Source organism: Bidens hawaiensis, unplaced genomic scaffold (assembly GCF_021521415.1).
Source record: "Bidens hawaiensis isolate Kalapana, Puna unplaced genomic scaffold, B.hawaiensis_p1.1 tig00016188_1, whole genome shotgun sequence".
Taxonomy (NCBI): domain Eukaryota; kingdom Viridiplantae; phylum Streptophyta; class Magnoliopsida; order Asterales; family Asteraceae; genus Bidens; species Bidens hawaiensis.
The window spans coordinates 228,575-255,822 of record NW_027492472.1 but is presented as its reverse complement, the minus strand read 5'-3'; the positions used below and the strand labels follow the sequence as shown (position 1 = coordinate 255,822).

The 27,248-nt window shown below is 32.8% G+C and overlaps 3 protein-coding genes across 4 annotated transcripts; 1 reads left to right on the top strand and 2 right to left on the bottom strand.

Moving 5' to 3' along the window:
- Nucleotides 1-1,503: 1,503 nt before the first annotated feature.
- Nucleotides 1,504-6,948, bottom strand: LOC143550788 (putative LRR receptor-like serine/threonine-protein kinase At4g30520). 2 transcript variants are annotated; one of them, XM_077041380.1, is made up of 11 exons: nt 6,800-6,948; nt 6,571-6,703; nt 6,393-6,464; nt 5,634-5,777; nt 5,391-5,462; nt 4,619-4,678; nt 4,369-4,469; nt 4,158-4,292; nt 3,531-3,875; nt 2,454-2,833; nt 1,504-2,072 (listed from the first exon to the last, which is right to left on the bottom strand). In XM_077041380.1, the coding sequence occupies exons 1-11, from the start codon at nt 6,891-6,893 to the stop codon at nt 1,719-1,721; spliced, it is 1,890 nt and encodes a 629-aa protein (XP_076897495.1). In that variant the 5' UTR covers nt 6,894-6,948; the 3' UTR covers nt 1,504-1,718. The 2 variants fall into 2 exon arrangements, with proteins under 2 accessions (XP_076897495.1, XP_076897494.1); XM_077041379.1 differs by lacking the exon at nt 1,504-2,072 and having other exon boundaries at nt 2,223-2,833; nt 3,531-3,878.
- Nucleotides 6,949-16,691: 9,743 nt separating this feature from the next.
- On the top strand, nt 16,692-18,403 carry LOC143550779 (uncharacterized). Its single transcript, XM_077041370.1, has 4 exons — nt 16,692-16,705; nt 17,343-17,449; nt 17,949-18,256; nt 18,350-18,403. Exons 1-4 carry the CDS (start codon nt 16,692-16,694, stop codon nt 18,401-18,403), a joined length of 483 nt encoding a protein of 160 aa, XP_076897485.1.
- Nucleotides 18,404-21,608: 3,205 nt separating this feature from the next.
- LOC143550764 (histone-lysine N-methyltransferase ASHR3-like) lies at nt 21,609-22,983 on the bottom strand. The gene is made up of 4 exons (XM_077041358.1): nt 22,660-22,983; nt 22,482-22,560; nt 22,172-22,343; nt 21,609-22,091 (listed from the first exon to the last, which is right to left on the bottom strand). The coding sequence occupies exons 1-4, from the start codon at nt 22,906-22,908 to the stop codon at nt 21,986-21,988; spliced, it is 606 nt and encodes a 201-aa protein (XP_076897473.1). The 5' UTR covers nt 22,909-22,983; the 3' UTR covers nt 21,609-21,985.
- Between the last annotated feature and the right edge of the window lie 4,265 nt (nt 22,984-27,248).

Here is a 27,248-nt window from a genome sequence, read left to right as displayed (position 1 = left end):
ATAGGTTTATTGTTTATTATATACTGGTTATTTACTAAATATTGTATCTTCAAGAACTACCCGTGTATTACACGGGCCTCAAACTAGTATATCAATATATTTTTACCATTTTGAAGGGCCGACACGCAATATATACAAGTTTATAGTTTACGTTCATACAAATTTCATTCTTTACATTTCATCATTAGGCTTCCGGCCATTAGTCCCTATAAACGAATATAATATAATAATTTGTTATATAATGTATAAAGGGAAATAAAGAAAAGAAAAAGATAAACGCTATTGATATTGGTGGAGCAATCTTTATGACTCAAACCTTAACCTTTATGACTCAAAACATCACAAGTGAATAATTTTTGAGATAGAATTACCTTTTAATGAATCATTATTTTGTAGCATGGGGATTGAATTGGAATATTTTTGCCAATTATGTTATTATTCCATCTTCTACTTTTGTTTAGTTTGATTGGTGAGCAGTTTTGCAAAAATCCCGACTAGTCACCGATTAATCCCCGATTAATCGCTAGTCCCCACTTCACTGATTAATTTTGGGCTAGTCGGCCAATTAATCGGTTAACGGTCAAATCCGGCCAAAATTGACGATTTTCGGCGAGATTCCGACCAAAATCAGTGGTTTCCGGCGAGATTCCGACACAAATCAACTATTTTCGGCGAGATTGCAGCAAAAACTAGTGGTTTCCAGCGGGATTCCAGCCAATTTACGGCCAAAATATGGTTGTGTATGTATAAAACTGAATATTACATATAAAAATGTGTATGTGTATATATAAAACTGAAAAATATACATTAAAGTCCTATCCGATTAATCCCGATTAATCTCGACTAATCCCGATTAATCGCTAGTCTCCACTCCACCGTCCGACCACCGACTAGCGATTTTTGCAACACTTTTTGTGAGAGAGGTATTGGAGTGGTCCAAATAAAGTTATAAATAAAATAGCCTTTTGTATTTAAAATGGAATTGAAGCACTTTTTTATCCATTCCAAAATGTATGTTAAAATGTAGGATAATTAAAACTAGTTTATAAACAATTTAAAATAATTATTATCTTAAAAATACGTTATTAAGAGTAAAAATAGAAAATAATTTAAACATATTTATTGTGTTTAAAAATAAATAAAAACTAAAATGGAAAGCAGTGAGAACAAGATGGGCATGACTGGGAAAAGGAAACCTTGTCTCTACCAACTTTTGGTCAACACTTCACTTTTGCTTTGGGACATGCAAACATTATTATTTGTAACGTCTCCTCACCAAAATAATAATAATAATAATAATAATAATAATAATAATAATAATAATAATAATAATAATAAAAGAAAAAAACATAAAAGAAAATCAAATACCAAGTTTTAGTATTGCTAGTTGATTATAAATTTATAAGTTAGTTTAATATCAAAAAAAAAAGTTAAACCAATTTTATACATACCAAGACACATCCAATGATAATAGAACATAAGTAAATAAACATCACAAACTTTTTCTACACCTATTCTCCTAACATTAGCCTTGAAAAATAAATTAGACCCTAATAACAAGCCATACCAAAACTAAAATAAATATCAAACCTATTTACCAAATATACATCCCCAATTCTTTATATAACCCTTTAAATACTAAAAAAAAAAATAATAATAACCACCAAATGTAACACTATTCTCTTAACATTCCTATTTGAGTATGCAACATTTGATAATCATCTAGGACCAGAGAGTTCCATGGCATGAGGATCATGATCATCATCCATCAACATCACACCAAGCATGCTTGATGTATAGTCATCATCATTGTCTTCAAGTTTTTGGACCATACCATTCTTTCTTATAGTGTTGGGATTTATATTATTATGTATCGCCGCCCATTTTTCGGCTAAACCGTCCCCCTCTAGCATCCTAACAACCTCGGACATCTTAGGTCGGTGGGCTGGAGTGTACTGAGTACAAAGTAACGCCACTTGTAACATCTCATGCACGTCGATTTGGTCATAGTTGGTTCCGAGCTCCTTGTCTGCTAAAAGTTCGACTTTCTTCTCTTGGTGTGCTTTTTTCACCTGAAATGAAACGTTTCCGATGCTTAGTATACTTGTACATTGTGCATTGATGACTTGTAAATTGTAAGGTGTACAATATGGATGCATATGAAACAACTTTGGTCCATGTCCATATTCCAAAGTGTACAAGTTGGTCAATATGTTATTAGACTTGTACCTTGTGCATCAAGGACTTGTACCTTGCAATTGTATAAGTTGTCATTGCATGTATAGGCCATGTGACCATATGGTACAGTTGGTAATACATTCTAAAAGATGCCAAGGACTTGGTAGACTTACTCTTAACTACTAGTCCAAAGAGTACAAGTTACCGATGCATGTCGACAAATAGTACAACTAAGTAATGCATACAAAGAAAAAAATAATGCTTAAAAAACTTGCCCATTCGAGCATGGCGCCTTTCTGATTAACCGTTTTCCCAAACTCGAACGCTCTCATTCCCGTTATGAGTTCCAACAACAAAATCCCAAAACCGAAAACATCGGTTTTCTCTGATGATTGGCCCGTGGAGAGATATTCTGGTGCAATGTGGCCCACGGTACCACGAACCTCAGTGGTCACATGCGAGTCAGCGTGGTCAAGGAGTTTAGCTAGCCCAAAGTCGCCCACCACGGCCTCGTTGAACTCGTCTAAGAGAACGTTAGCCGCCTTCACGTCTCGGTGGATGATTTTGGGGTCACATTGCTCGTGTAGATATAGTAATCCGCGTGCGGCTCCAATCGCGATTCTTTTACGCGTGTTCCAATCTAGTGGCGGTTTACCTGAAATTTAAACATTAATGTTTGAAAATGAATCAGACAAAACCATATGTTTGAATTAACCAGAATCAATTTTGGCCCGAACGAGATTGGTCTCTTTTCAAAGCGGCCCGTTTTCATCTGAACCAAATTGTATTTTCTTAAGTGGCCCGCTTTGACCCAAACCAATAAAAAAAATTAAGTGGCCCGTTTTGACCCAAATCAATTTGATTGTTTTAAAAGTGGCCCATTTCATACGAACTACTCGAACCCGTTTTGACCCAGCACCCACAACCTGGCCGTTTTGACCTGAACAATTTTTTTTAACTGGCCCGTTTTGACATGAACTAAATTGATTTTTTAAAAGTGGCCCGTTTGACCTGAACTCATTTTCACTCGAACCCGTTTGACCGACCCAAGTTTGACCCGAACCCGTATTGACCCATCACCCAACCCGACCCACCCATTTTTCAAGATTTATGTTTGATCATGTATCAAGATTTCTTGAAGGACCACAATAACATGAAACACCAAAATAATGTACCAACTCTTAACCACTTTGATATTGTACCCAAAACACATCCTACATTTACTTTTGAAAATGTCAACTGGGACCCACACACATGTCATAAAGTTTCCATTTTATAAAGTCAACCTTTGACTCATGTTGACTTTTGGATAATAAAACAGTAGACAATGTTACAAAGTACAAAGTGCAAACCTCTAAGCCTTGAAGCCACACTGCCATTAGCCATGAAAGGATAAACCAGGAGCCGTTCAACCGGGGTGGCGCAATAGCCGATCAACCGTAGCAAGTTCCGATGAACCGCAAGGCTAATAAGCTCCAGTTCGGTCTGGAACTGTGACTCCCCAGCGGTCCCGTTAATGTCTTTCAAACGTTTGACTGCGATCATAGTGCCGTCTCCTAGTTTCCCTTTGTAAACGTTACCAAATCCTCCGGCTCCTAGGATGTTTTTTGAGTTGAAATTGTCGGTTGCGTATTGAAGTTCTTTAAATGTGAAGCTTCTTAAGTTGCCTAAGTTCATTAGACCTTCTTCTGGTATATCTGCTACCATTAGTTTACATAAGTAAAAGTTAATATAAAGTGTTAACAAGTTTGACTTTTTTGGGTCAATCTTGGACTTTTCTAGCTTAAAATTTAGTATGCAAACATTACATATTTAGCATCAAAATTTCTGAATCGATAAAAAGTTTTGCATACTCAAACGTATCTATGAAATTGTCAAAAAAAACGTTTAATTATCGTCTCGTAAAATGTAACCAAAGTCGGGATCCTTTGACCTTGGAAGTCAAATGTGACAAAAAGGATGTAAGTATTTAACAATACCATTAATATCAAGAATGCTTTGCTTTTGGTTTCGGCTTCTTTTCCACAAAAGAACTCCAAGTGACACAAGGAGAAGAACGAGACATCCGAGGCTGATTCCAAGCGCGATTGCTACTCGTTTTGACTTGCTTTTGCCTGAAATTTGCAATTATTAGAGTGAGAAACTTGGTTTAGAGACAGAAAGAGAACCAAATGATTAAAATTTATTTACCTGGTGATGGATTGAACTCAAAAGAAAGAGGCTCGGGCAAAGTTGACCCGTAACAACCTTCATTAGCATGGGTTCCACATATCATAGGATTGCCCACAATGCTGTTCAAGAAACAGATAAAGATTACATTTTTATATCTTTATATCAAGAAAAGAATGTAACATAATCAAGAAATTCAATCGGGTCATCAAAAACTGTTCGCTTTAGTTGGTTGACCCGTTTGGTTTCGACAAGATTCATGTATACTTACTTAAATGTTCTAGCTGAAAACTTGGGAACTGGACCACTGAGATTGTTGTTTGATAAATCCCTGAAATGAACAAATTTTGTCAATGATTTAATGATTTCAAACAGAAATATAGAGACTTATTATACATACACCACCTCCAATACGCAAACGGGCCGTATAAACTGTGACACAAATTAAACGGCCGTATGACTTTTGTAAGTGGTGTGTGTTGTTGCATCAATCGATTTTTGTCAATCTAACACATCATACCGCCCGTATGATTTGTAAGAACACCAACTCATACAACATGTATAAACATTTTGGCATGTATGATGAGTTCAATGATGTGCACTGTCACATCGATCAATTATGTGTCAGTCAAACACATCATACAGTGTATACAATTTGTAAGAACACCAACCCATGCGGGCCATATAAATATTTTGACCCGTATGATTTATAAGAACACCAACTCATACGGCCCGTACGATTTGTAAGAACACAAACTCATACAGCTCGTATAAACATTTTGGCCCGTATGATGTGTTCAATGGTATTGTCACATCAGTATATTTTGTGTCAGTCAAACACATCATACAGCGTATACAATTTGTAAGAACATCAACCCATAAGGGTCATAAATATTTTGGCCCGTATGATTTGTAAGAACACCAACTCATACGGGCCATATAAATATATTGGCCCGTATGATTTGTAAGAACACCAACTCATATAACACAAATTAACATTTTTCATAAAAGACAAAAAAATATTAATAATTAAATAAACTCACAAGAGTGCTAGTTGAGGAAGTGAAGCTAAGGACAAAGGAATAGCTCCAGATAAGGTGTTGTTATTCAACTTTCTACTCATTACATGACAAAATCATAAACAAACATGGGGTCAAATAATATCAAATCAAGAAAAACAAAATCAAAATATTCAATGGTCAATTTAACTTAACAACAAAAATTGACCCATCAAAGATTATGTTTCAATTAAGGAGTTTAAGAGAGAGAAATTTCAAATCACTCACAAATATTGCAAATTATTCAAATGACCAAGTGACTCAGGCACATGACCAGTCAACTTATTATTTGAAAGGTCTAATGTTTGTAGCTTTGGAAGGTGTCCTATCCCTACCGGAATTTGACCGGAGATATTATTATTCTGCAATAACCTGTTATATTCATCATCAAGTTAGCCACTTTTTAATTTTTATAACATTTTCAAGAATGTTTTAAAGTAAACATAAACTTTTATTAACAAATCATCCACTTTTTTTAATTTTTTTTTTACATTTTCAAGAATGTTTTCAACAAAACATAAATTTATGATCATCAACAAAATACCCACTTTTTATTTGTTTATTATTATTATTATTATTATTATTTATTTATTTATTTATTTTTTGATATTTTCAATAATGTTTCCAAGAAAACACAAATTTATAAAAATTTACACTTAAAAGTTAAAACAGCATATTATTATCATCATGTTTGCAAGTTGAGCCAGTGTGGGTTCGAGCTCAAGCTCAAAATTAAACGAGCTCGAGCTTGAAGTAATACGAGCCTATGATCGAGCCAACGAGCCGAGCCAGGACCCGAGCTCAGCTCAGTTTCGTTTCAAATCAAGTTTTTTTAGCTAGTTTTATTCGAGCTAGCCACGAGCCCGAACTTCAAGCCGCGAGCTCTTTGAGCAGCACATTTATCAACTAGTTACCCTCTTTTTTTTTACTTTTATAAATTAACAAGAATATTTTAAAAAAAAACAACAAAAATTTATAAAAGCTTACACTTGACGCAGGTTTGTAAGATTAGCAATAACCCCTGACAATATTCCTGATAAACCCTGGCTAGGAGCACCACTGCAAAAAAAACCCACAAGGGTTTTAGAAAATTAAATAAAACAGTAAAATATTTTACAAATAGATACAATATAATATACATATACATATGTTAAAAACAACATACAGGCCAGTAACAAGATTATCATCTGAGCAAGTAATCATAGCCCAGCTACAAGGGTCAACAGAATCTTCATCCCAATTGCTAAAAGCCCCATGAGGATCATTCAACCCATTTTTAATCAAAATCAAAGATACAACTGCACACATAGTTTCAGATCAAGATATTAAAAACCCATGTAGAGAATCAAAAACCCATATCAAAAATATAAAAAAGTTTAAAAATTGATTAAAACCTTCAGGGTTTCTTGCTTCATAACTGAAAGACAGAGGAAACAGGGGAAGAAAACAGAGGATGAAGAAATTGAGAATTTTGAATAATTGGAGCATGGTTATTATTCAATGCAGGTGAAATACATTTAATTGTGAAGAAATATAAAGAGGGTATATGTAAAATGGTAGTGGTATGGTAGTGGTGTCAGTGACAGTGAGTGAGGGGTGTAAAGTGTAAATTATGAGCTCCAAGATGCTTTAATGGCTAACGTACGCAGAATTGGCTAACATGCGCTAATTCCTTTTCTTTCTTTGAATTAAATAAGTCACTTTTTTTTTTCTTTTTACTGTTGCTATTCTGGTAGCTTTTACATTTTTACATAGATGAAGAAAAGCAAAGAGGGATAAAAAAATAAATAATTTATACAATTTAATTCATTTTTTTTTGTTAGACTAGTTGTTGTGGTTTTAACGCCGGGGGTGTCACCACTCCCCATGTCGGAAGCCATATGACATGTCGTCTTACATCGCGTCATGTTCACCCCTTCAGGCGTAAACTGGCTAGCGACGCTACCCTTCACGCCCCTCTGGGACGGTGTTTGCCTGTTTGGTGCCCCTCCACCAGTAAAAGTGTTGCTGACTTGGATCCTTCTCGCCCAGATTGTTAAACCACAATAGCCGACTTGAATACGATAAATTTTGTTGTGTATGGACTTTTTACGAATCTTTTTTTGTTTATTATTTTTCTTTAAGAAAAACATTGGTTAATTTTTATGTAAATCAAAATGTTTTCCTAATAATACGTGAATATAAAGTTGATACGTGAAATTAGTTGAATTATCTCATAATTATAGACATATAATTAGTATAGTATACTATACTTCATGATTTAAATATACAGCACGGATACATCTATGAAAAAAGTACTAGCACCCTTTTTGGTCATGCGAATTTACGACATGAAAACAAATCCATGCGAGGTTGATCATGTATGAACTATGAGGGGGCAACCTCGCTTTCATCATGAAACTAATATTTCTCAAGTAGGAAATGTAGAAAGCGGACGGAGTTTATACACTTCAAAATACTTTTATTGTAAGTAAACATTAAGTTTTTAATTGCATGAAGGCTTTGAGGTTTCTATGGATCATCAATCACAAAATGTTTTTTTTTATGTAGTGAGTAAATATAGTGTAATTTTAATTTCACTATTTGCTTGTATTTGATGAAATTTTGGTTTCCCTTTTTGTACCATCTAGCTTGTTGCTAGTTTTTACTGAGATGTAAAATCTCATTTTCGTTTATTAAGTAGATATGTGGAACTGTATTAAGTATTTCATAACCATAAATGTATAATATGATTAGTTTAACTTAATGACGTGTAAATATACAACAAGAGTAGTCATTTTCTTGATTTTCTTGGAACAATTTTAGTTTTAACATCAAACATATTTCATAATAATCACATAAAACATTTGAACTTTAGTTAAAGAAATTGTATAAATATATATTGACATAATTGGTAGAAGAATATAGGGAATCATGAATTATTAAGAATGTGATCGACTAAGATGTGATATAAGATGAAATGGATGGGATAAGACTACACTACACCCTGCCTACTGCCTCCTTATCATTACTTCCCTGCAACTCTACTTGCTTTTCTTCCTGTACCATTTAAATCCACCATAAACACCCAAACATACCATTTTTCATTCAGAGTATTTTTTTTTCTTTTTTATAGTTGTACAATTTAAATTTTAAACAATAAAATTGGGTAGAAAATGCATAACTTTATATATCAAAATGCATTTTTAATAATCTTCCTAATTATATTGTTCAAATTGTGGAATTATAATAAGTTCATATTTTATATCACTTGTGTTTAAATCCTTATCATGTTTAAGGGGATTAGGAATGAGGAGTTAAAGAAAATACTATGTGAGACTGTGAGTTGTGGATATTCATAAGATTAGGAACAAGACCGTTACACGACTTCTAAATCATGTTAACCCTTGTTATGAATCTATACATCTTTAAAAAATTATATGAATTCTTGTCTAAACAGGTGGATATTTGCTTAACCAGGGTCGGCTCGTAGATTTCGAATACCATATGCGACTACTAAATGTGCCTTTAAAATAAACCTTTTTTAGAAGCTCTTTTCTATAAGCAAAATAGTTAGTACATCTTGCCTAGGCTGAGCTTGAAGTCTAACCAAGCTAGTTCGCTCGGCTTAAATTTTAAAATGAGCTGAAATTTCAGCTTATTTATTAACCAAGCAAACCCGACTTGGATCTAATGGAATTGGTACCAGGTTATAATCAGAAACACGAACTCGTTAATTTGGCTAACACCCAAACACGTATGTTATATTATTGAGAAACTTCACAAAACTCAATTACCCAATTACCTGATTACAATCTCTCCCCAAAGCACGGGTATTTATAATCTAACCTATTACGTTTAGACTACAACTAGGATTGCTAAATATTAGGACATAATAATTATACTAACAATTAAATCTAAGCACATTTAATTGTTTATAATTATTCACTCCTTAAATCTTGTTACTTAACCTTACACGCAAAGTAACGCCTTATACCGAAATTCCCAACAGAATCTCTGTTATTTGGGGTTCAAGCACTAATTAAACTTGTTTATCATTTTCAATTCAGGTTCAAGAAGATGAAACTTTCTCATTTGAGTGACGTATGATGGATGAATCACAAATGGAACAAATAAGGAAAAGTGAGCGAAAAAGAAATTAGAGTTGTTAATTCTTGAACGAAGCCTCATATTTGCCATAGAGAAGGTCTTACCAGCTCTTGCATTACTACTTTTCTGTTTAAATATCAAATATATAAATTTATACAATAATTCTTTGTTTTATTTGTATATGTATACAAGGAAAATAAATATGCTGTCCTAAAAATTTTAAGTCATGTGAGATCGCCCGTCCGATATCAACCTTGGGTTAATATGTGCGTGATGTGCCACAAAATTACTCTTGTTGTAGTACTTATTTGTATAGACTTATTACAACATAGTATATGCATTTTTTAAATTACATAGGTTTGCATATCAATAGTAAAAGTAAAATGTTTTTAAGGGTAACTTGTTATTCAAGTTTCCATTAAGATTAAATTAATTTTGAAAATATATGTCTATTTTCATGTTGAACCATTGTGATTTGTTGACATGATCCACTAATCAATACTAAACTCTGAGTCAATAGCTAATCTTTTATCCAACAATCTAGCATTAAAAGCTTACTCGATTAATTAATTTGAAGAACATAGCTTAATTCAATTTATACTTACTAATGCAATCTTACTTCCTGCTAACATGGGAAAAAAGGAAATACAAATAAACTTCTTCTTTCAAGCTAATTTAATATGATTAGCGTTTCATAACTGAATCGAAACCAAAGCAAAAACTAATCAATCGAAATACCTGTTAAACTAAAATCAATTAGTTGAAAATCTCTAGTAACCATATGTTTTGGTTTCGGTTCGATTATGGCTTCAATCCAAACCAAAATCGACCCATCCGTGAACACCTTTCATCATGTAACATGAAAAGTTAAAATACATTGGAGTCTTTTTTATACTTTAACCTTAAAGAAACATGATCTTTGAAATTTGATTTAAAATAATGTTTTTTTAATGAAAGTAAAAGTGAACAACAATAAAGTAGAAACCAATTGAGAAGCTTTCTCACATTCTAAATCACCTTTTGTCTTTCTCAGAAACATGTCTGTGCTTACTCTTTATTTATATTTCTATCCTCTTCTTCATGCATTATTGCATTTTGAACCTTAAAACTTTCATAAATTTCAACCCATTCCAGTAAAGTCATTATGAAGTGTTTGTAATATTTTCATTTGTATTTATGGTCGTCTTTGAGAATCCTATAAAATCTGGAAGCCCGGGATGAATATATAAATTTCTTTAAAAATATATATATAAACTTACATTATATGAACAAAATATATATAAATTTATATTTTTCTTTCAAAAAAAATAAATCAAATGCTCGGGGAGATTGGGCGTTGAACGATTGCCCATCTTACCCCTCTAGCAGGCTGGCCCTGTATGCATGTTTCAATATCTTTTTTGAAAGGCGACGCTAAACATATTTAAATTATACAAACATTTATTTAAGTTACAATAACAGTGGATTATATTATAACAAACATTTCATTATGTTTTTTTTAACGACCAACAAATATAGAATGCTTATGTATTTCGTACAGAGTGATCCAATGGCAAAAAGCCACCTACAACTAGCCCAACCTAGTCGTACGGAGCCCTAAGTTATCTCCAGTTCAGGGAAAACCACTTAACATCCCGGCCGAATGTCCATTGGTGGTAGAACCCGGACGCCCTCAGATCGAACCGGAGATCACAAATATCTCAATCTTCCTCCATTAAGCCACTCATATCCCCCTAAAGTGTTGTAAGTGAGATTTGAATTTGGGTTTCCATTTAACTATGCTTTCAAGTTATATTATTTAACTTATCTTCTTCGTTTTTTTTTGGTGAGCATGCGATTCATTGCAAAGAGTTGCCTGGGTTTAAGTACAGGCATGATTTAGTTAGGGATGTTCTATGCGATGTTCTTAAACGAGCCGGAATTTCGGCTAAAAAGGAAGCCCCTGTAAACTTTCTCATGGATCCTCAAGAAAGAAGATCTACATTACGACCGGCCGATATTCTTGTTTTTGGGTGGGTAGGGGGAAAACACGCTTGTGTCGACCTCATAGGAGTGTCCCCTCTTGTTGGGATTAGGGACAATGGGTTTGTAGCAGGCCAAGCAGCATTGAAGGCGGCATCGGGCAAGGTTGCAAAACACGAGAGGGCTTGTTTGGAGAATCAACACGTGTTTATCCCCTTTGCCTTTGACACTTTTGGTTTCTTAGCTCCGGATGCCGTGGACCTTTTGAATAGGGTTCAGAAAGTTGTGAATAGTAACGTATCGGCCCATAAGAATCGAAACTTTGTTTTTAGTAGGATTGGGTTTGCTATCCAAAAGGGAGTTGCGGCGCAGCTTGTTGCCCGCTTATTTACCACTTCATTGTAAATCGTTTGGATGTTTCTATAATTCAATAATATTAAGTATGTTCAAGTATATAGTTATTTCGGGTTTAGATAAAAGGGATAAAATAATATTAAGCACCTCAATAACTATGAAAGATTTATGTGATATAATGCTTTAGATCTTTTTAAAAGTGAGGCAACTCATGTAGTTGTAAAACATAAACACATGATGTGATAAACCTTTTCATTTATGTGCGTGTCAACAACATAACACAACATACCTAGGGCCAACTAGAAACAATCATATCATATGAAATCATTTTCTTTGCTTGAGAATGTGTTTCTTTCTTTATCTTGAACTTATTATATGAAATCATTTTCTCTATAAAACATGCCTCTTTGTTTATGTGTTCTGATATCATACTCTAGATAATATGATCCGATAATTTTAGGTGTGGTCAATTTGTTTCTCATTTTATGATTCTCATTACTTTTGTGTTCGCTTTGGAAATAATCTCTACCATAGCTTTAGCATATTCATGGACTTGTAATATTGGCTTTATTTTAATACTACTAGAATTCTTCATTGTAAAAACAAACAAACAATTATTTGAACCTTATTATTGTTGGTAAGAACGTTAACATGGAATTTTATCTCAACCAAAATTGGCTCATTCTGTTTATCATAATTCTTGACACACCAATTACATACTTTTAACCATCTGCTCATATTGAATAACTTTTGAAACATACTATGACTCAAGTAACTAATATATAGTAATTCAAACAACTAGATAAGCTTGCAAAACATTCAAACACTAAAATAGATAACTACTTAAACTTACAAACTATTAACTAAATCATATTTAACAAACTCCTTCGAAATACCCCTTCAACCATCACTTTCTTCGAAAACCCACCCGTTAACTTTCTTGACAACTCGTTTCAGAATTAACTTCCAATAACTATCAGATAACTACGAGATGTGTTTTTCAAAAAAGCATATATAAAACTAATAATTCTAAACCAAAATCTCCTAATGAAATTTATATATCCAATTTGACTAAATTGCTTATAAACTAACTTTTGGCTTATATTTTAGTGTGACAAATCAATATTATTATATTGCTTATAAACTTATAATTTTATAAGATTAAAAACAGTTTTTGATAATGATCAAGTGAGGGGGGCATCCAAATCATTGTTGGTGTGCGTGTTATATATTCTTCTTCCATGCCTATCTCAATTTTAAAGATTTAAGGCAAAGGCAAAAAAGGTATAAAGTTAACAATGTGGTTACCAACGGTCCCCATTTAAAAGCTAAAGGTACTACCCGTGCCTGCACACATTCTCTCTTCCACCACACTCATATCTTTTTAATTTTATTTCATATCTAGGCCAATTTTGTTATATCAAGTCTTCTTGTAATTTAATTAGTTATTGGTTTAGCTTATTAACTTGAAGATAACTTATATGTATTTATTTTGTAATACAAACTTAAAATAGTATGCTAAGAACATGTTTAGGTAAGTCGTTCAATGAAATGAGTCGAATGGGTTCTAAACGAGTTAGCAAGTTGTAATTGAGTTAAACGCATCATAAATTGTTGTTTGGTTGTAACTTGTAAACAGTTTGACTTTAGGTTGTGTGTAATGGTTTCATTAAAAACTGAAAAGGTGGTTTCACGTCATCATCACGTAGACATGAGTGTCACGCTCGCAAAAGCTTAACCTCTTTTGAGGTAGAGACACATAAATCTAACCCCACAAAAGTTCATTACTCGGCCCACCCCTTTGCATGAAACGCAATACGACAGTGTTCCACGCCCAATTTAGGTGACGCGACAAAGGACATTTCACCGTTACACATGGCCTTATTAAAAATATATTTGTACTTTATTAACTTAAATGTTATTTAACTCTAATATTCTAATTTAGATATGTTGACAGTCGATTTGATTAATTAAATATGTCAACTTGAAATTAACCATTTAACGAGTGATCAAACATGTCTAATACAACATTTTTATTAAACGGTTTCAAAATAACAACACAAAATCAAATCCTTTGCATATCATATTTTCCATTAAAACAAAATAAACATTTGAAAATCAAATAACATGTAATAGTAGTTTGCATTCAATTATGAACAAAAAGGTTATTGATAGTGGTCTCATCGTGCATATTTAGTTAAATATTTCAAAATTTTAGTGTAGTAAGATATGATAGCAATGTGAGAATGTCAAATGACTACGAAACAATTTAGAACTTTTTTTTTATTTATTCGGTTTCATAATCTTTTCAAAAAGATTTGGTTTTAAGAGTCCCTTGCAATCAATTTGCACATGTTTATCCACTTGATCAATGTATAGATTTAGCTAGGTTATTCATTAACACGTGAACTTGAACTCGTTTTAGGATGAATCAAAACAATGATAAACAAAACTAAACAAACTAGAGAGAGAGGAATTAACTTTACAATTCAAGTTAAAAGATTATCGGAAGCTCTGGCATCAATATTCTATATATAACATAACATAATATATATGTTATTTATGTACTAATATTTTTTTTATATAATATTAACTATTATGTAAATATATGAAGTTAAAATTCTATAAAAATCAGGTTTGTTTATGCGCATGAGCCTAATCGACATGAATGCGTGAAGTTTGGACTCCGGTTTGTCCAAACTTGCCTAGATTCGAACCTTAAGTGAACCGGTCCCAGATAGGTCAATAGCAGTTGGGTTGTTAATACTGTATACATGCTGAGAAAAAAAAAGTTATGTATAATTCCTTAAGACATACTTTTGCTAACCATCAACTTGTAAAGGGTCCTATTGAGAGCCAAGAGTAAAGCCCATATTGATTTTGGGCTAGAGGCCTGATTAAACTTGGGCCACTTGGCCACAGAACAAAATATATACATTTTTTTTTTCTATTTTTAAACGTAATGCCCATTTTAAAGTACGAAGCAAAGTTACTATATGTCAATGTAAAACCAGCATACTGTCATTTGTGTAATAACAAAGCAAACATTGTAATGGATTTTCCTTTCATGTCCCAAAATCTCTTCTCACATAAGCGTCATCTAATACTGAAATGGTAAGATTAACTTATAGTTAGACATAAACTTACCAAAACGAATATAATCATATAGTTACAATCTTCAAGCTTTAAACTTACATAGTTGTTAATTTTTAAAAACATAACAATTCAAAGAATTATATATATACACACACACACCTTCTCCAACATATTCAATGATGTAATCACCTTTATCAATGAATTCATCGGCTTCTAAACCTCAACCACAATGTTGTGCCTACATATATGCTAATCATATAAGATGTTATAGAACACTATGTGTACCACAAAAACTGTACATAATAAAAGAATTAAATAGTTTTTATTTCTTAGCTTCAATCTTACCATAACAACCTTTACTTTTTTGTGTTATTGGTCGAATGGCCTGTTTGTGCAATTTTCTGAACACGCACAAGCACTCGTACAACTAATATGCACAGATCTACAAAATTGAACATTAGAAATATTATGCGTATAGCTGTTAGACAACGAATCCCATGTAGAACATATTGATAGCCGACGAGTTACCTGCATATACAATCTTCATAGCATACGTCTGAGCAACCTGTGCATCCAATGTTGTGATCCATATCATAACCCCTTTTTACACGGTATATATCTTATTTAAGTTAGGGAAATTATGACATGATGAGCTCAATCGCCATGCAATTTTTAATTAAGATTTTTCATTTTGTGTTGTATATATATATATAGTAGGAGACAACATAAATGGTGACCATAGGATACTACGCTTAATATGCACATAAGAAGGCGGCTCCAACTTTTTCGCCACCTTGCGTTTCTACTTGGGATCAATCTTGAATTCCTCTTCGCCATTAATATCCCTACAAAAGAACACATTTGTCCCATTAGATGATACAATATATTTCTTCTAAGTGCGAATGATAGAGTGAGTGTCCATAACCAACCATTTGTTCATAACACAGCTAGGATCACAACTGTGATTTATAAAACATGATTCATTCTCCTTGAATTGTGCATCGATGTTGAGGTCTTTTCGGACAACAACAATATATAAATTGGTGATGCATTTTCCTTTCATGTCCCCAAACCTCTTCTCACATAAAACATCATCAATTACTGAAGTGGCAAGATTAACTTATAGTTAGACATAAACTCACCAAAACGAATATAATTATATAGTTACAATCTTCAAGCTTTAAACTTGCATAGTTGTTAATTTATTAAAAAAAATAACAATTCAAAGAATTATATATATACCTTCTCCAACATACTCAATGATGTAATCACCTTTATCAATGAATTCATTAGCTTCTACACCCCAACCACAATGCTGTGTCTACACATATTTCAATCATATTAGAGGTTATAGAACACTCAAGTGTACTTAAAAACTTTACATAGTAAAAGAATTAAATAATTCTTATTTTTTAGCTTCAAACTTACCTTAACAACCTTAACTTTTCCGTCTTCTTGGAATGGCCTGTTTGTGTGATTTTCTAAACACCCACATGCACTTCTACAACTAACAAGCAAATATCTACAAAGTTATCAAACATTAGATATATTATATATGTTGAGCATCTTGATAGTCGGGTAGCTAGTTACCTGCATATACAATCTTCATAGCATACGTTCGAGCAACTAATGCATCCAGTGTTGTGATCCATATCATAACCCTTGTTTTTTAAACGGTATATATCTTATTTAAGTTAGAGAAATTATGCATGGTGAACCAATTTGACATGCAACTTAATTAAAATTTTTCATTTTGTGTTGTATATATAGTAGGAGACAACATCAATGGTGACCAAATTGTAAGCCGTTATTATAGATGTTAATTTTATTTCCATAAATAATATAAACAATTGAAAATTTAATAATATGTAACAGTAGTATGCATTTAATTATGAAGAAAAAGGTTATTAGGAGTGATTTAAATTTAATTAATACGCATACTACCGTTACATATATAACCTTGCCATTTTGAAATTGTTTATTAAATATGCATACTACCGTTACATATTTAATTAAATAAATCATCACATATTTAGTAAACTATTTAATTAAATATGTAAAGTTTGTATGCATATTAAGTTATATATTGCAAAATTTTAATGTATTACCTATCATGATATAAAAATTTTAATGTATTACCTATTATGATATAAAATTTTAATGTATTACCTATTAGATATGAAAGTAATGGGAGAATGTCAAATGACAACGAACCAATTTAGAACTTTGTTTTTATCAATTTGTACAAGTTGTCTAATTGATTGATGTATTGATATAACGAGGTTATTCGTTAAAACCTGTGAACTTAAACGTAATCAAACTGTAGCGGCTTAGCCAAGCTGGTGTGTGCGTTGTGTGTATTAAATATTAGTGATGTGTTCAATAATTTAGTTAATAGTTTAATACTAGTTGCTTTAAACATGTGTGTTGCTGCAGGGACGATGCGGAAACAAAATTGGTTTCGGTTTTGTTACGGTATCCCTTCGTGCAAATATTAAAATTTGTGGGTGATTTGTTTAACTTAATGGAACATGATGGTTACCGTAATAAAAAAGTTGTTGGGTTAATTGTGTAATTAATGAAACTTAATGGTTACCATATTACAAGTTGTGGGATACCCGGTCAGGGGCGGACTTACCATATGCGGAGCCGTAGCCTCCGCTACGGCTCAATTTTTTGCGGGTAGTGTAAAAAAAAAAATTTGGTCGATTTTCGTGTTTCGTTACGGCTGGAAAAAATAACGTTCCGGCTAAGATTTTAAGCCCAACTAATATATGTTTTAAACCCAATCAAAAGATAAAGCCCAAACAAAAAAACCCATTAACCCAACGCAACCCAACCCAACCCAACCAACCATTAACCCACCTTTCACAATAACAAAAAAAATATACGCTGATACAGTGATACGCAGTCTTCCACCTGAGCACCTCCCCCGTAGCAACCATCCACCAATCAGTCACCCACTGTAGCACTGCCGGCTCTTTCTTGCGGTTTTAAAGTTGATTTGTGAGAACAACCCGGATATTGGTAAGTATTGTTTAGGAAACGCAAAAAAGAATAATAAGTTAACAGCTCCATCAATACAGAAAGAGATTATCGATTGCTTTGCGAAAGAAGTAACCAAAAAGCTTTGTGAAGAATTTAAAGATGATGTGTTTGGGTTGTTAGCCGATGAGTCTAGTGACGTGTCTCAAAAAGAACAAATGGCCATAGTTGTGAGATATGTTGATAAACGCGGAGTTGTTAAAGAAAGTTTAATTGGAGTTGCTCACGTAAATAATACATCTTCTGCAACTCTTAAAGAAGCCATCGTTTCTTTATTATCAAATAACCAGTTGAGCATTGATAAAGTAAGTAATACGTTTCATACTTTTGTTACATAAACTTTAATAAAATATATTATATATGTATCTTATACTTATAGTTTATAATTGTTCACACAGGTCAGGGGTCAAGGTTATGATGGTGCAAGCAACATGCGAGGAAAGTTTAATTGATTAAAAGCTTTGATTTTAAGAGATAATCCATCAGCACATTGCATTCATTGCTTTGCTCATCAACTTCAGTTAGTGATTGTGGCTGTTGCAAAAAAACATACCGGTGTTAAAGAATTTTATGATCTTTTGGCATGGTTGTTAATACGATTTGAGGTTGAAGTTTTTAATACGGTCTTGGATATGCAAATTCAAGAACTTGGAAATAGATTTAGTGAGGTCTCAACTACTTTGTTAGAAAATATGTCGGGTTTAAATCCTTGTGATTCGTTTTCCAAGTTTGACATATCTAAGATAGTGGTTTTTTCAGAGATGTATCCAAATGATTTTACTAATGAAGAAAGAGGGTGTATTCTGGGTGATCTTACGACCTTTTATTACACTTTAAAGGAAGATGATAAATTTGCAAAACTTGGTGGAATGGGTGATCTTGCTCGTGTAATGGTGGAAACCGGAAAACACACAACTTTTCCTTTGGTTTATCGGATATTGAAGCTAGCATTGGTTTTACCGGTTGCAACTGCAACCGTTGAAAGATGTTTCTCTAAAATGAAGCTTATCAAGACGGATTTGCGCAATCGAATGGGTAATGAGTATTTGAACAATGCTTTAGTTTGTGTGGTCGAAAGAGAAACGTTTGATAAAGTAAATGAAGAAGATGTAATGGCTCGGTTTCAAGCTATCAAAAACCGAAGAGAAGATATTTACAGCCCAACCTAGATCCGCCACTGTTGGTTCGTTAACCCGGTTAGTTTAAATTTATTTGTTGTCGTGTTCTTTATATTTGTTTCGTTAACATTGTATTAAATACAGGGGAAAAAAAAATTTTGAGCGCTCCGGCTCGGTTTCGAGTCTAGATCCGCCACTATACCCGGTGATACCTGTCCCGGTTACTAAAGGTCAATACGATACCCGGTTGTAATGGTATTTTGAAAAAAAATAAGTTCATTCCTAGTCTGGGATGTGATCTCTTTATGTATATGTTTTTTTAATATTTTTCCTTAAACCAGTAATTGGTATTTACATAGTGTACACATGAATTCAAATTCACCATCGAATATACATTAAAAATATCTACTCGTACTGTTAAAGTAATAGAGTTTATGAACACATGTTCTTATTTTATTGGTCAAACCATATTATGTCCAAATATAACAACTAGGGGTGAGTAATTTAACCGTCATAACCGTTAACCGAACCATAACCGCCATAACCGAACCAATTTTAACCGATAACCGTCATAACTGGTGGGTTGGTTTTAATGAAAATTTGAAAACCGCCAAATGCGGGTCGGTTTTGGTTAAAGATACTTTCAAACCCGTCATAACCGAACCGACCCATTTATTTAACCAACAATATTTTTGGGATTTATTTTCAACAAACATATTGTCAGATTATACCATTTTGATGTGTTCGGTTCAACTTTGTTATCAAATTAACTTAAATTTCAATGTTATATTATATAATGTTTATTTTTTTAATATTTGATATTGATATTATGGATTATATGTTTTGCTGAATTATGTCAAGCCATATTTTCTAATATTTGGTATCAAACTTTTAGGCCCAACTATATTGTTTTGGTTACGGTTAATCGACCCATAACCGACTCGCTTTAACATTCAAAACCGATTAACCGAAACCGCCATAACGGATCGGTTATGGTTATGGTTATCCATTAATCGACATATCGGTTATGGTTATGGGTTTGGCTCAAAACCGTCCCAAACCGACCCATGCACACCCCTAATAACAACTACTTTTTTGATTTTCTTTCAAATTAAATAATTCAAACACAAATTCAATTAATTAGGAACCCATTTTCTTATGCTATTAACACATTTCGATTGGTTAAATTGACTATTTTCCAAAAATATCATTCATTCATATAATTTCTATCTATTATAATAAATCAAAAATAAAAAAAAAAATCCAATGTTAAAACTAATATACACTCTTTTCACACGTTTCATTTGGAAGAGCAATTTCGAAATTAGATTTTCACAAAACCTTAACCACTCATCTCTATTTCGTCTGATACACTCCATCGTCTTCCATCATTCAATCGTCAAATAGTTTCTACAATCAATGCTACATCTATTCATTCTTTTTGTGTTTTGATTGGATGTGAAATCTCACGCATATTTCAAGTACTATCCTATCTAAACGATATACGATTTATTCTATTGTTGGATAATCAATATCTTCATCGATTTAAGTTTAATCAACAATGGGTTTTAAATGATTTAGAGTTCTAAAATGGAGAAGTTGGATATTGCTATAAGTTTGATTTTGTACTCTGAAATGGATTGTAGGTTTTAAATGATTTAGGGTATAGGGTTTAATCGACTAATTGTGATTGGCTTCTTCCTGGATGAAATTGCTACAAGTTAGATATTTTTTCATATAAAACGAATATTTTTAATCTATACAAAGAAAGGAAATAGAAAGAGTTGACATGTAGACTGCATTTGGCTCACAAGATTTATTTTTCATGTTTGAAATCTTGTCTATATGTTTGGTAAATACAAAACAAATATATTTTTCAGTCCATATTCCCGGGTGAATTTGAACACAATCTTCCTATGTACATTTCATAATTACAAATTCCGAACAAGGAAAAATGTTAAACATATAAATAAGAACCAAGTAATGCACAGTTGCACACTAAACCCAATACATATTTCCCCAGCCCCCAGGCAACACAGATTAAACCCAACATATATTTACCCCAAGCAATACACATTAAACCCAATATATATTTAGCCCAAACAATACACATTTAACCCAACCAAATTTTAGCCCAATACACGCAATTTAACCCAACAAATAGTTAAAATGATGTTTTGTTTTTTATTCTCTTAATTATCGTCCATTTATGAAGGAAAAAAATTATATATTTAAACGGCCCATACTTGCTCAAGACACTCAAAATCTCAGAGACGGCGGTACATTATTATTAATTTAGGGCGTTACAATTTACTTATCTTTAAGAAGTGACGATGCAATTTAATTACACATTTGCATGCGTAAAAGAAATCTAATCTACTTTAAGTTACTCATAATCTAGACTTTATTGGGATTTCATGTTTATGTACTTATATATCAACTAAACACGACATATATAAGTAGAGATGCCAAACATGAAGCAAAGTTTGCATATAATTTGTGCAATAACAAACCAAACCATGGATGTTATGTATACCCTGTATGGTTTTATTTAAACTTTTATGGTCTTAAAACCAATAGACATTTACATGAATAAACTTAATAAACATAGTTGTGTGTGAAGACATTATCAACAATTGCCCAGTTAGTAGTTGCACCCGCGTCTTAGTTGTGTGTGAAGATATTATCAACAATTGGCCAGTTAGTAGTTGCACCCGCGTCTTAATTGTGTGTGAAAACATTATCAACAATTGCTCAGTTAGTAGTTGCACCCGCAGCTGACCGCTTTGCACCTAGATAACCACGGCAATTTGAAGCACCACAATGGCACTCTATTTCATCACGACCATACAGCTCATATCTACAATACCAAAATCACAAAGATTATTTATATAGTATGGTTTTTAATAGTATGCATTAGGTTGTAAATGATAGTCGATACCCGTAATCAAATGTTAATGCTTCTTTGGGTTCGATTGCTTTAGCAGCAAAGATACCGAGACGAGTCTCCCCATTAACATCCCTACAAAAGAACATATTTGTCCCATTAAATGATACAATATATTTCATTTAAGTGCGAATGATGAAGTGAGCATAACCAACCATTTTTCCATAATACAGTTCGGATCACAGCTGTGATTTATAAAACGTGATTCATTCCCCTTGAATTGTGCATCGATGTTGAGGTCTTTTCGGACAGCAACAACATAGAAATTGGTGACACGTTTTCCTTTCATGTCCCAAAACCTCTTCTCACATAAGGCATCATCAATGGCTGAAATGGTAAGATCAACTTATAGTTAGACATAAACTTACCAAAACGAATATAACCATCTAGTTACTATCTTCAAACTTAAACTTGCATAGTTATTATTTTTTGAAAAAATAACAAATCAAAGAATTATATATGTACCTTCTCCAACATACTCAATGATGTAATCACCTTTATCAATGAATTCATCAGCTTCTACACCCCAACCACAATGTTTTGTCTACATATATTTCAATCATATAAGAACACTCAAGTGTTCTACAAAAAATATACATAGTAGAAGAATTAAATAATTTTTATTTCTTAGCTTCAAACTTACCTTAACAACCTTAACTTTTTTGTCTTCTTGGTCGAATGGCCTGTTTGTGCAGTTTTCTGAACACGCACATGCACTCGTACAACTAATATGCACAGATCTACAAAATTGAACATTAGAAATATTATGAGTATAGCTGATAAAAACGAATGCCATGTAGAACATATTGATAGCCGACGAGTTACCTGCATAAACAATCTTCATAGCATACGTCAGAGCAACGTGTGCATTCAGTGCTGTGATCCACATCATAACCCTTCTTTTTTACACGGTATATATCTTATTTAAGTTAGGGAAATCATGACATGATGAGCCCAATAGGCATGCAATTTAATTAAAAAAAAATTAGTTAAAAATTTCATTTTGTGTTGTATATATAGTAGGAGACAACATAAATGGAGATCGAAGGATACTACGCTTAATATGCACGTAAGGAGGCGGCTCCAACTTTTTCGACACCTTACATTTCCACTTGGGATCAATCTTAAATTCCTCTTCCACACATAATAGCTTCAGATGACGAAAGACTTCCTATATATGATGAAAATTGAAAAGTCGAAAAGATTTAGTTCGTTTTATTCGTTTTGTTATTGTTTTGTGAAAGAATGAGAAGGATCAAACCAATTTTCATAACTCAAACTTGATTAGCGAGTGACATGAATTACATTAATATGTATGGAAACCGATTTTTATTTTTGTAAGCATTGAACCGAAAATCTATTAAGAGTTAAGATATTTTTGCAATGCTCACCTCTATGCTATTGATAGGAACTGAAGAATGCACATCTGAAGGTTGCACCAAGTTATTAGGCATGGTGTTACTCGACACCGGATCTAAATTGAATTCCTTTTCCACATATGGAACCGATAGGCGATCAAACACTTCCTGTATGTGATTGAAGTCAATCTAGTTAGTTTCTTTTAACATAAAAAAAATTCATTTAGAATTAAAGAATCAATCTAAAAAAATTTGTATGCAACGAGTTTGTTTGCGGTTTATGCTAGTATTAAACATTAATTTAAACCGAATAAGGTAAGCCATTACTAGGACTGTAATGAAAACAATTACTTTTATTACGAAAAGATCTCATTTTTAAGATTTGCTTTAGGCCGGCCATGAAAAGGTTGAGCCGATTTGATTTTGATCATTGTGCATGGAATAAAGCTTTTCGGGTTATGGTAATTTGCAAAGAAGAGTTTAAACATTGCTGTCTTACCTTTATACTACTAGTAGGAACGGCATGCTGCACATCAACAAGAGAAGTCAGTACTATCATCAACTATAAATTACTCTATAACTTGTTTAATTTATTACACTGATGCACTCCTCTTTACAAAAAAAATAATATAAACATGCAGCCACATTATTTTAGGCTGTTTAAAAATGTGCAGACAGTTTACCAAATTATTATTTCATCATTTGTGTGTTAACATCACTATTTCAGCGGTTAAGATTTAGACGACACAACATTGTAAATAGTAGGAAGTTAAATATGGTTGAAAATGAAATATAGCCGAATTTAACAAAATTCATTTAAGAAAAATATATATTGCTATATCTGATTTTAAAAACGACTTTTAGAAAAAAGCATTAAGGCAAACGATGCATATTAAGTATTAACCTAGTACGACGTTGCATTTAAAGAAATTATGATAATACGTCTAAGATTACAACTTAAACGATCGATGCCTCCAAATTAGCACACGAGGACATGAATGACATGTTTGATTATAACTGTGCGTCTAAACCAATTATATGTAACGTCTTTTTAACCTAACAATGGTGCGTTGCATTTACATCAACGGTGAGTCTAAATCTCATATAGAGACCGGTAACTTAATATATTGAAGACTGAAGAGAATAGAACTTGGCATTGACATAGTCTATATTTGCTATACCAAAATAATGAAAGAAAGTAAATATCCATTCATAATATTAATGTTCTAAAGACAGGAGATATGGACCTTGAATGGTGGTGAATCAGTAGAATGCCTCCAACATATTATGTCGCATGGTCTCTCCAACATAGGATATGGTGCATATTTAACATGTGATGCTAAATCACATCTTGAACACCTCTTCAAGGATGTCTTCTTTTTGCAGTGAAAACATGCCTATTAATTGAACAAGTTTTGTTAATTAACTAAAAATTAATACACTTCCTATAGATATATATGAACATATAAGTGATTTATTCTAAACGTTACACGAACATACATGTTGAGGACATGTGATATCTTTGGATGATCGTAATACGCCAAAACGATCACTTGCACATCTTGAGTGATAAGAAACTTTACAATTTGTCATAGAGCATTTCACCTCATCTTCTGGGTAGATTACGTTTTCGCATACACGACACTCAGCCTGTAATTAGTATCATTCAAATATGTTAACAAAAGAAAAAGTACACACATCAATTTATTTTTCAATCATTAATATATACAACTTGATTTAAATTTATAACAATATATAATCTTTGGTAACTTCAATCCAGATTAAAACTGATTCTTGAATCCTATATATATACAAAATAAAATGTTCTTGATATATTTACTAATTACTAATATTATTATAAACTCAAAAACCATCACAATCTTACCAGTTTCGGTGCGCCCACGAGAAATGGAAGAAACGATTTTGATTTTGGGACCGAAGTCTCGGTTTTCTTCGATTTCACTGATCTCTTCATTCTTAAATGAGATGGTAGTTTTGTTTTCTTATGAGAAGACAATGTTACAAGTTTGCACAAGTGTGGCATCCTGTTTGCAACTTATATAAACCCTAATATACTAATTAATGTTGATACTACATTAATGTATGTTTCTCTAATAAAGATTCTGTTGAATGAAAAACATTAATTGTCGACGGAAGTTTGAAATGATTTGGACGTTTTGAAAAGGTGGTTTTGTATTTAATGAGTAGATAATAAAGATTAGAGGGTAGTTTTGTCATTCTTTAAGTATCTTTAACGGTAAATTATATGTTTTCTTCCTTAAACATAATAAAAGTGTGTAACTAACATTAAATTTTTTTCCAACTTTGATACAATTTTGAACGAATATATTACCTTTTTATTATTTTAAAATATTACTTGTGTACAAATTCACAAGCTCATTGACTCAGTCAGTGATGAAGTCAGGAATTTTTTTTAAGAACAGATTTTTTCGGTGGTCGAATGTTTAGAGCATCAAAGTTTCCGTGCTCGTGTGAGTCGGGTCACGTCGGTTTCTATTTTACTATTTTTAGGTGTTATGTCTAATTGTTAATTGGGTTGGGCTTATTGACCCAATTTATAAATAATTTCGAGTCCTTTTTATAATTTATACATGGGTTATTATTGGCCCATTTATAATTTTTGTTATTAATTTTTATAGTTAATTTTAAAGTTTTTTAATTTTATAAAAAGAATATTTATTACTAACAAATTTTTAACTAAATTTTTCATAACTAATGAGTTCGAATATATTTTAAAAATGATATTGGGTTCGTTTACCCAAAAAGAATGAGTTTTCTTGTAAATTCGAGACAATAAGTTATATATGAAACCAAAAAACTACCGGGTTCGGTAGAACCCAGTGAACATATATGGCTCCGTCACTAGGAGTCCCATCGATACAGTCACCAACCAATCGTCTCACCACCCTACCCACGCGAAGTGGTTGAGTAGTGGTTTCGGTTCGGGTTGAAACCAATTTCTTGACCATGTTACAATCGGTTTCGGTTCGGTTAGCCGATTTGGAACCGATTTTGGCGGAGAAAATTACAAACCGGTTTCTACATAATCATTTTCAAACCGCTTCGGTTTCAGTTGTCTGTTCGGATAACCGGTTTACTTACCCACCTCTTGATTTCGGTTCAATTTGGTATTTCAATTTTATTACATGCAAAAACAAAACAAAACAAAACCATAAATTTAGTTTCTTTTAATATAAAACCAAACCATAAGTTTTATTTCGGTTTTTCATATTCAAACACACCCCTAGAATAATGTTCAAAATTCAAAACGAGAAATCTGCATTTTGTCTCCCTGGTTATATCGACGTTCGATGGGTTTCCCCCTGAAAAAGATTTTGCGAAGTTTGGGCCCCTATGTTTCTCCGGCGGGTTCTGACTCCTACCGTCAGTTGACCCGTCGTTGGCTGTTTATGTCGAAGGTTAATTTAGTCTTTTACCTATTTATACACCCCTGATTCAATAAAACCCCCGAATTAGGGCTTTTTTTCCCAAACACCCAAATATAGGCCAACCGTTCGAACATTGAACCCCTATTTTTTCCGATCACCGTTAAAATCAAACGTCACCTGCACACATCGCAATGTCGACCTCGTATTCTATTAGGCCGGACAGTGAGTATTGTGACCCGTACGACCTATATGGTAAGGTGTTACTGTGAGTTCAAACCTTTTGTTTTATTTACTTGTGTGTTGTTAATGGGTTGAATGAACTGTTGTTATAGGTGAAAATTATTCACATGCGTTCACCATAAAACTTTTCCATGGAGGGTATTTCGCTACCAAGGGGCAGCGAAGATACGAAGGGGGGAAGATCACTTACGTTGATGAAGTTCAAGTTTCTGAATTTTGTAAAA

Coding starts and splice junctions, on each gene's coding strand:
- LOC143550788 (XM_077041380.1), bottom strand. CDS start 6,893: ATGCTCCAATTATTCAAAATTCTCAATTTCTTCATCCTCTGTTTTCTT. Junction 2,834..3,530: donor TGTGGCTTCAAGGCTTAGAG/GTTTGCACTTTG, acceptor TTTAAATTTCAG/GTAAACCGCCACTAGATTGG. Junction 2,073..2,453: donor AAGGCGCCATGCTCGAATGG/GCAAGTTTTTTA, acceptor GTTTCATTTCAG/GTGAAAAAAGCACACCAAGA.
- LOC143550779 (XM_077041370.1), top strand. Junction 17,450..17,948: donor AATGGAACATGATGGTTACC/GTAATAAAAAAG, acceptor AGTATTGTTTAG/GAAACGCAAAAAAGAATAAT. Junction 18,257..18,349: donor ACCAGTTGAGCATTGATAAA/GTAAGTAATACG, acceptor TTGTTCACACAG/GTCAGGGGTCAAGGTTATGA.
- LOC143550764 (XM_077041358.1), bottom strand. CDS start 22,908: ATGATGTGGATCACAGCACTGAATGCACACGTTGCTCTGACGTATGCT. Junction 22,344..22,481: donor CATTGAGTATGTTGGAGAAG/GTACATATATAA, acceptor TTACCATTTCAG/CCATTGATGATGCCTTATGT. Junction 22,092..22,171: donor AACTGTATTATGGAAAAATG/GTTGGTTATGCT, acceptor GTTCTTTTGTAG/GGATGTTAATGGGGAGACTC.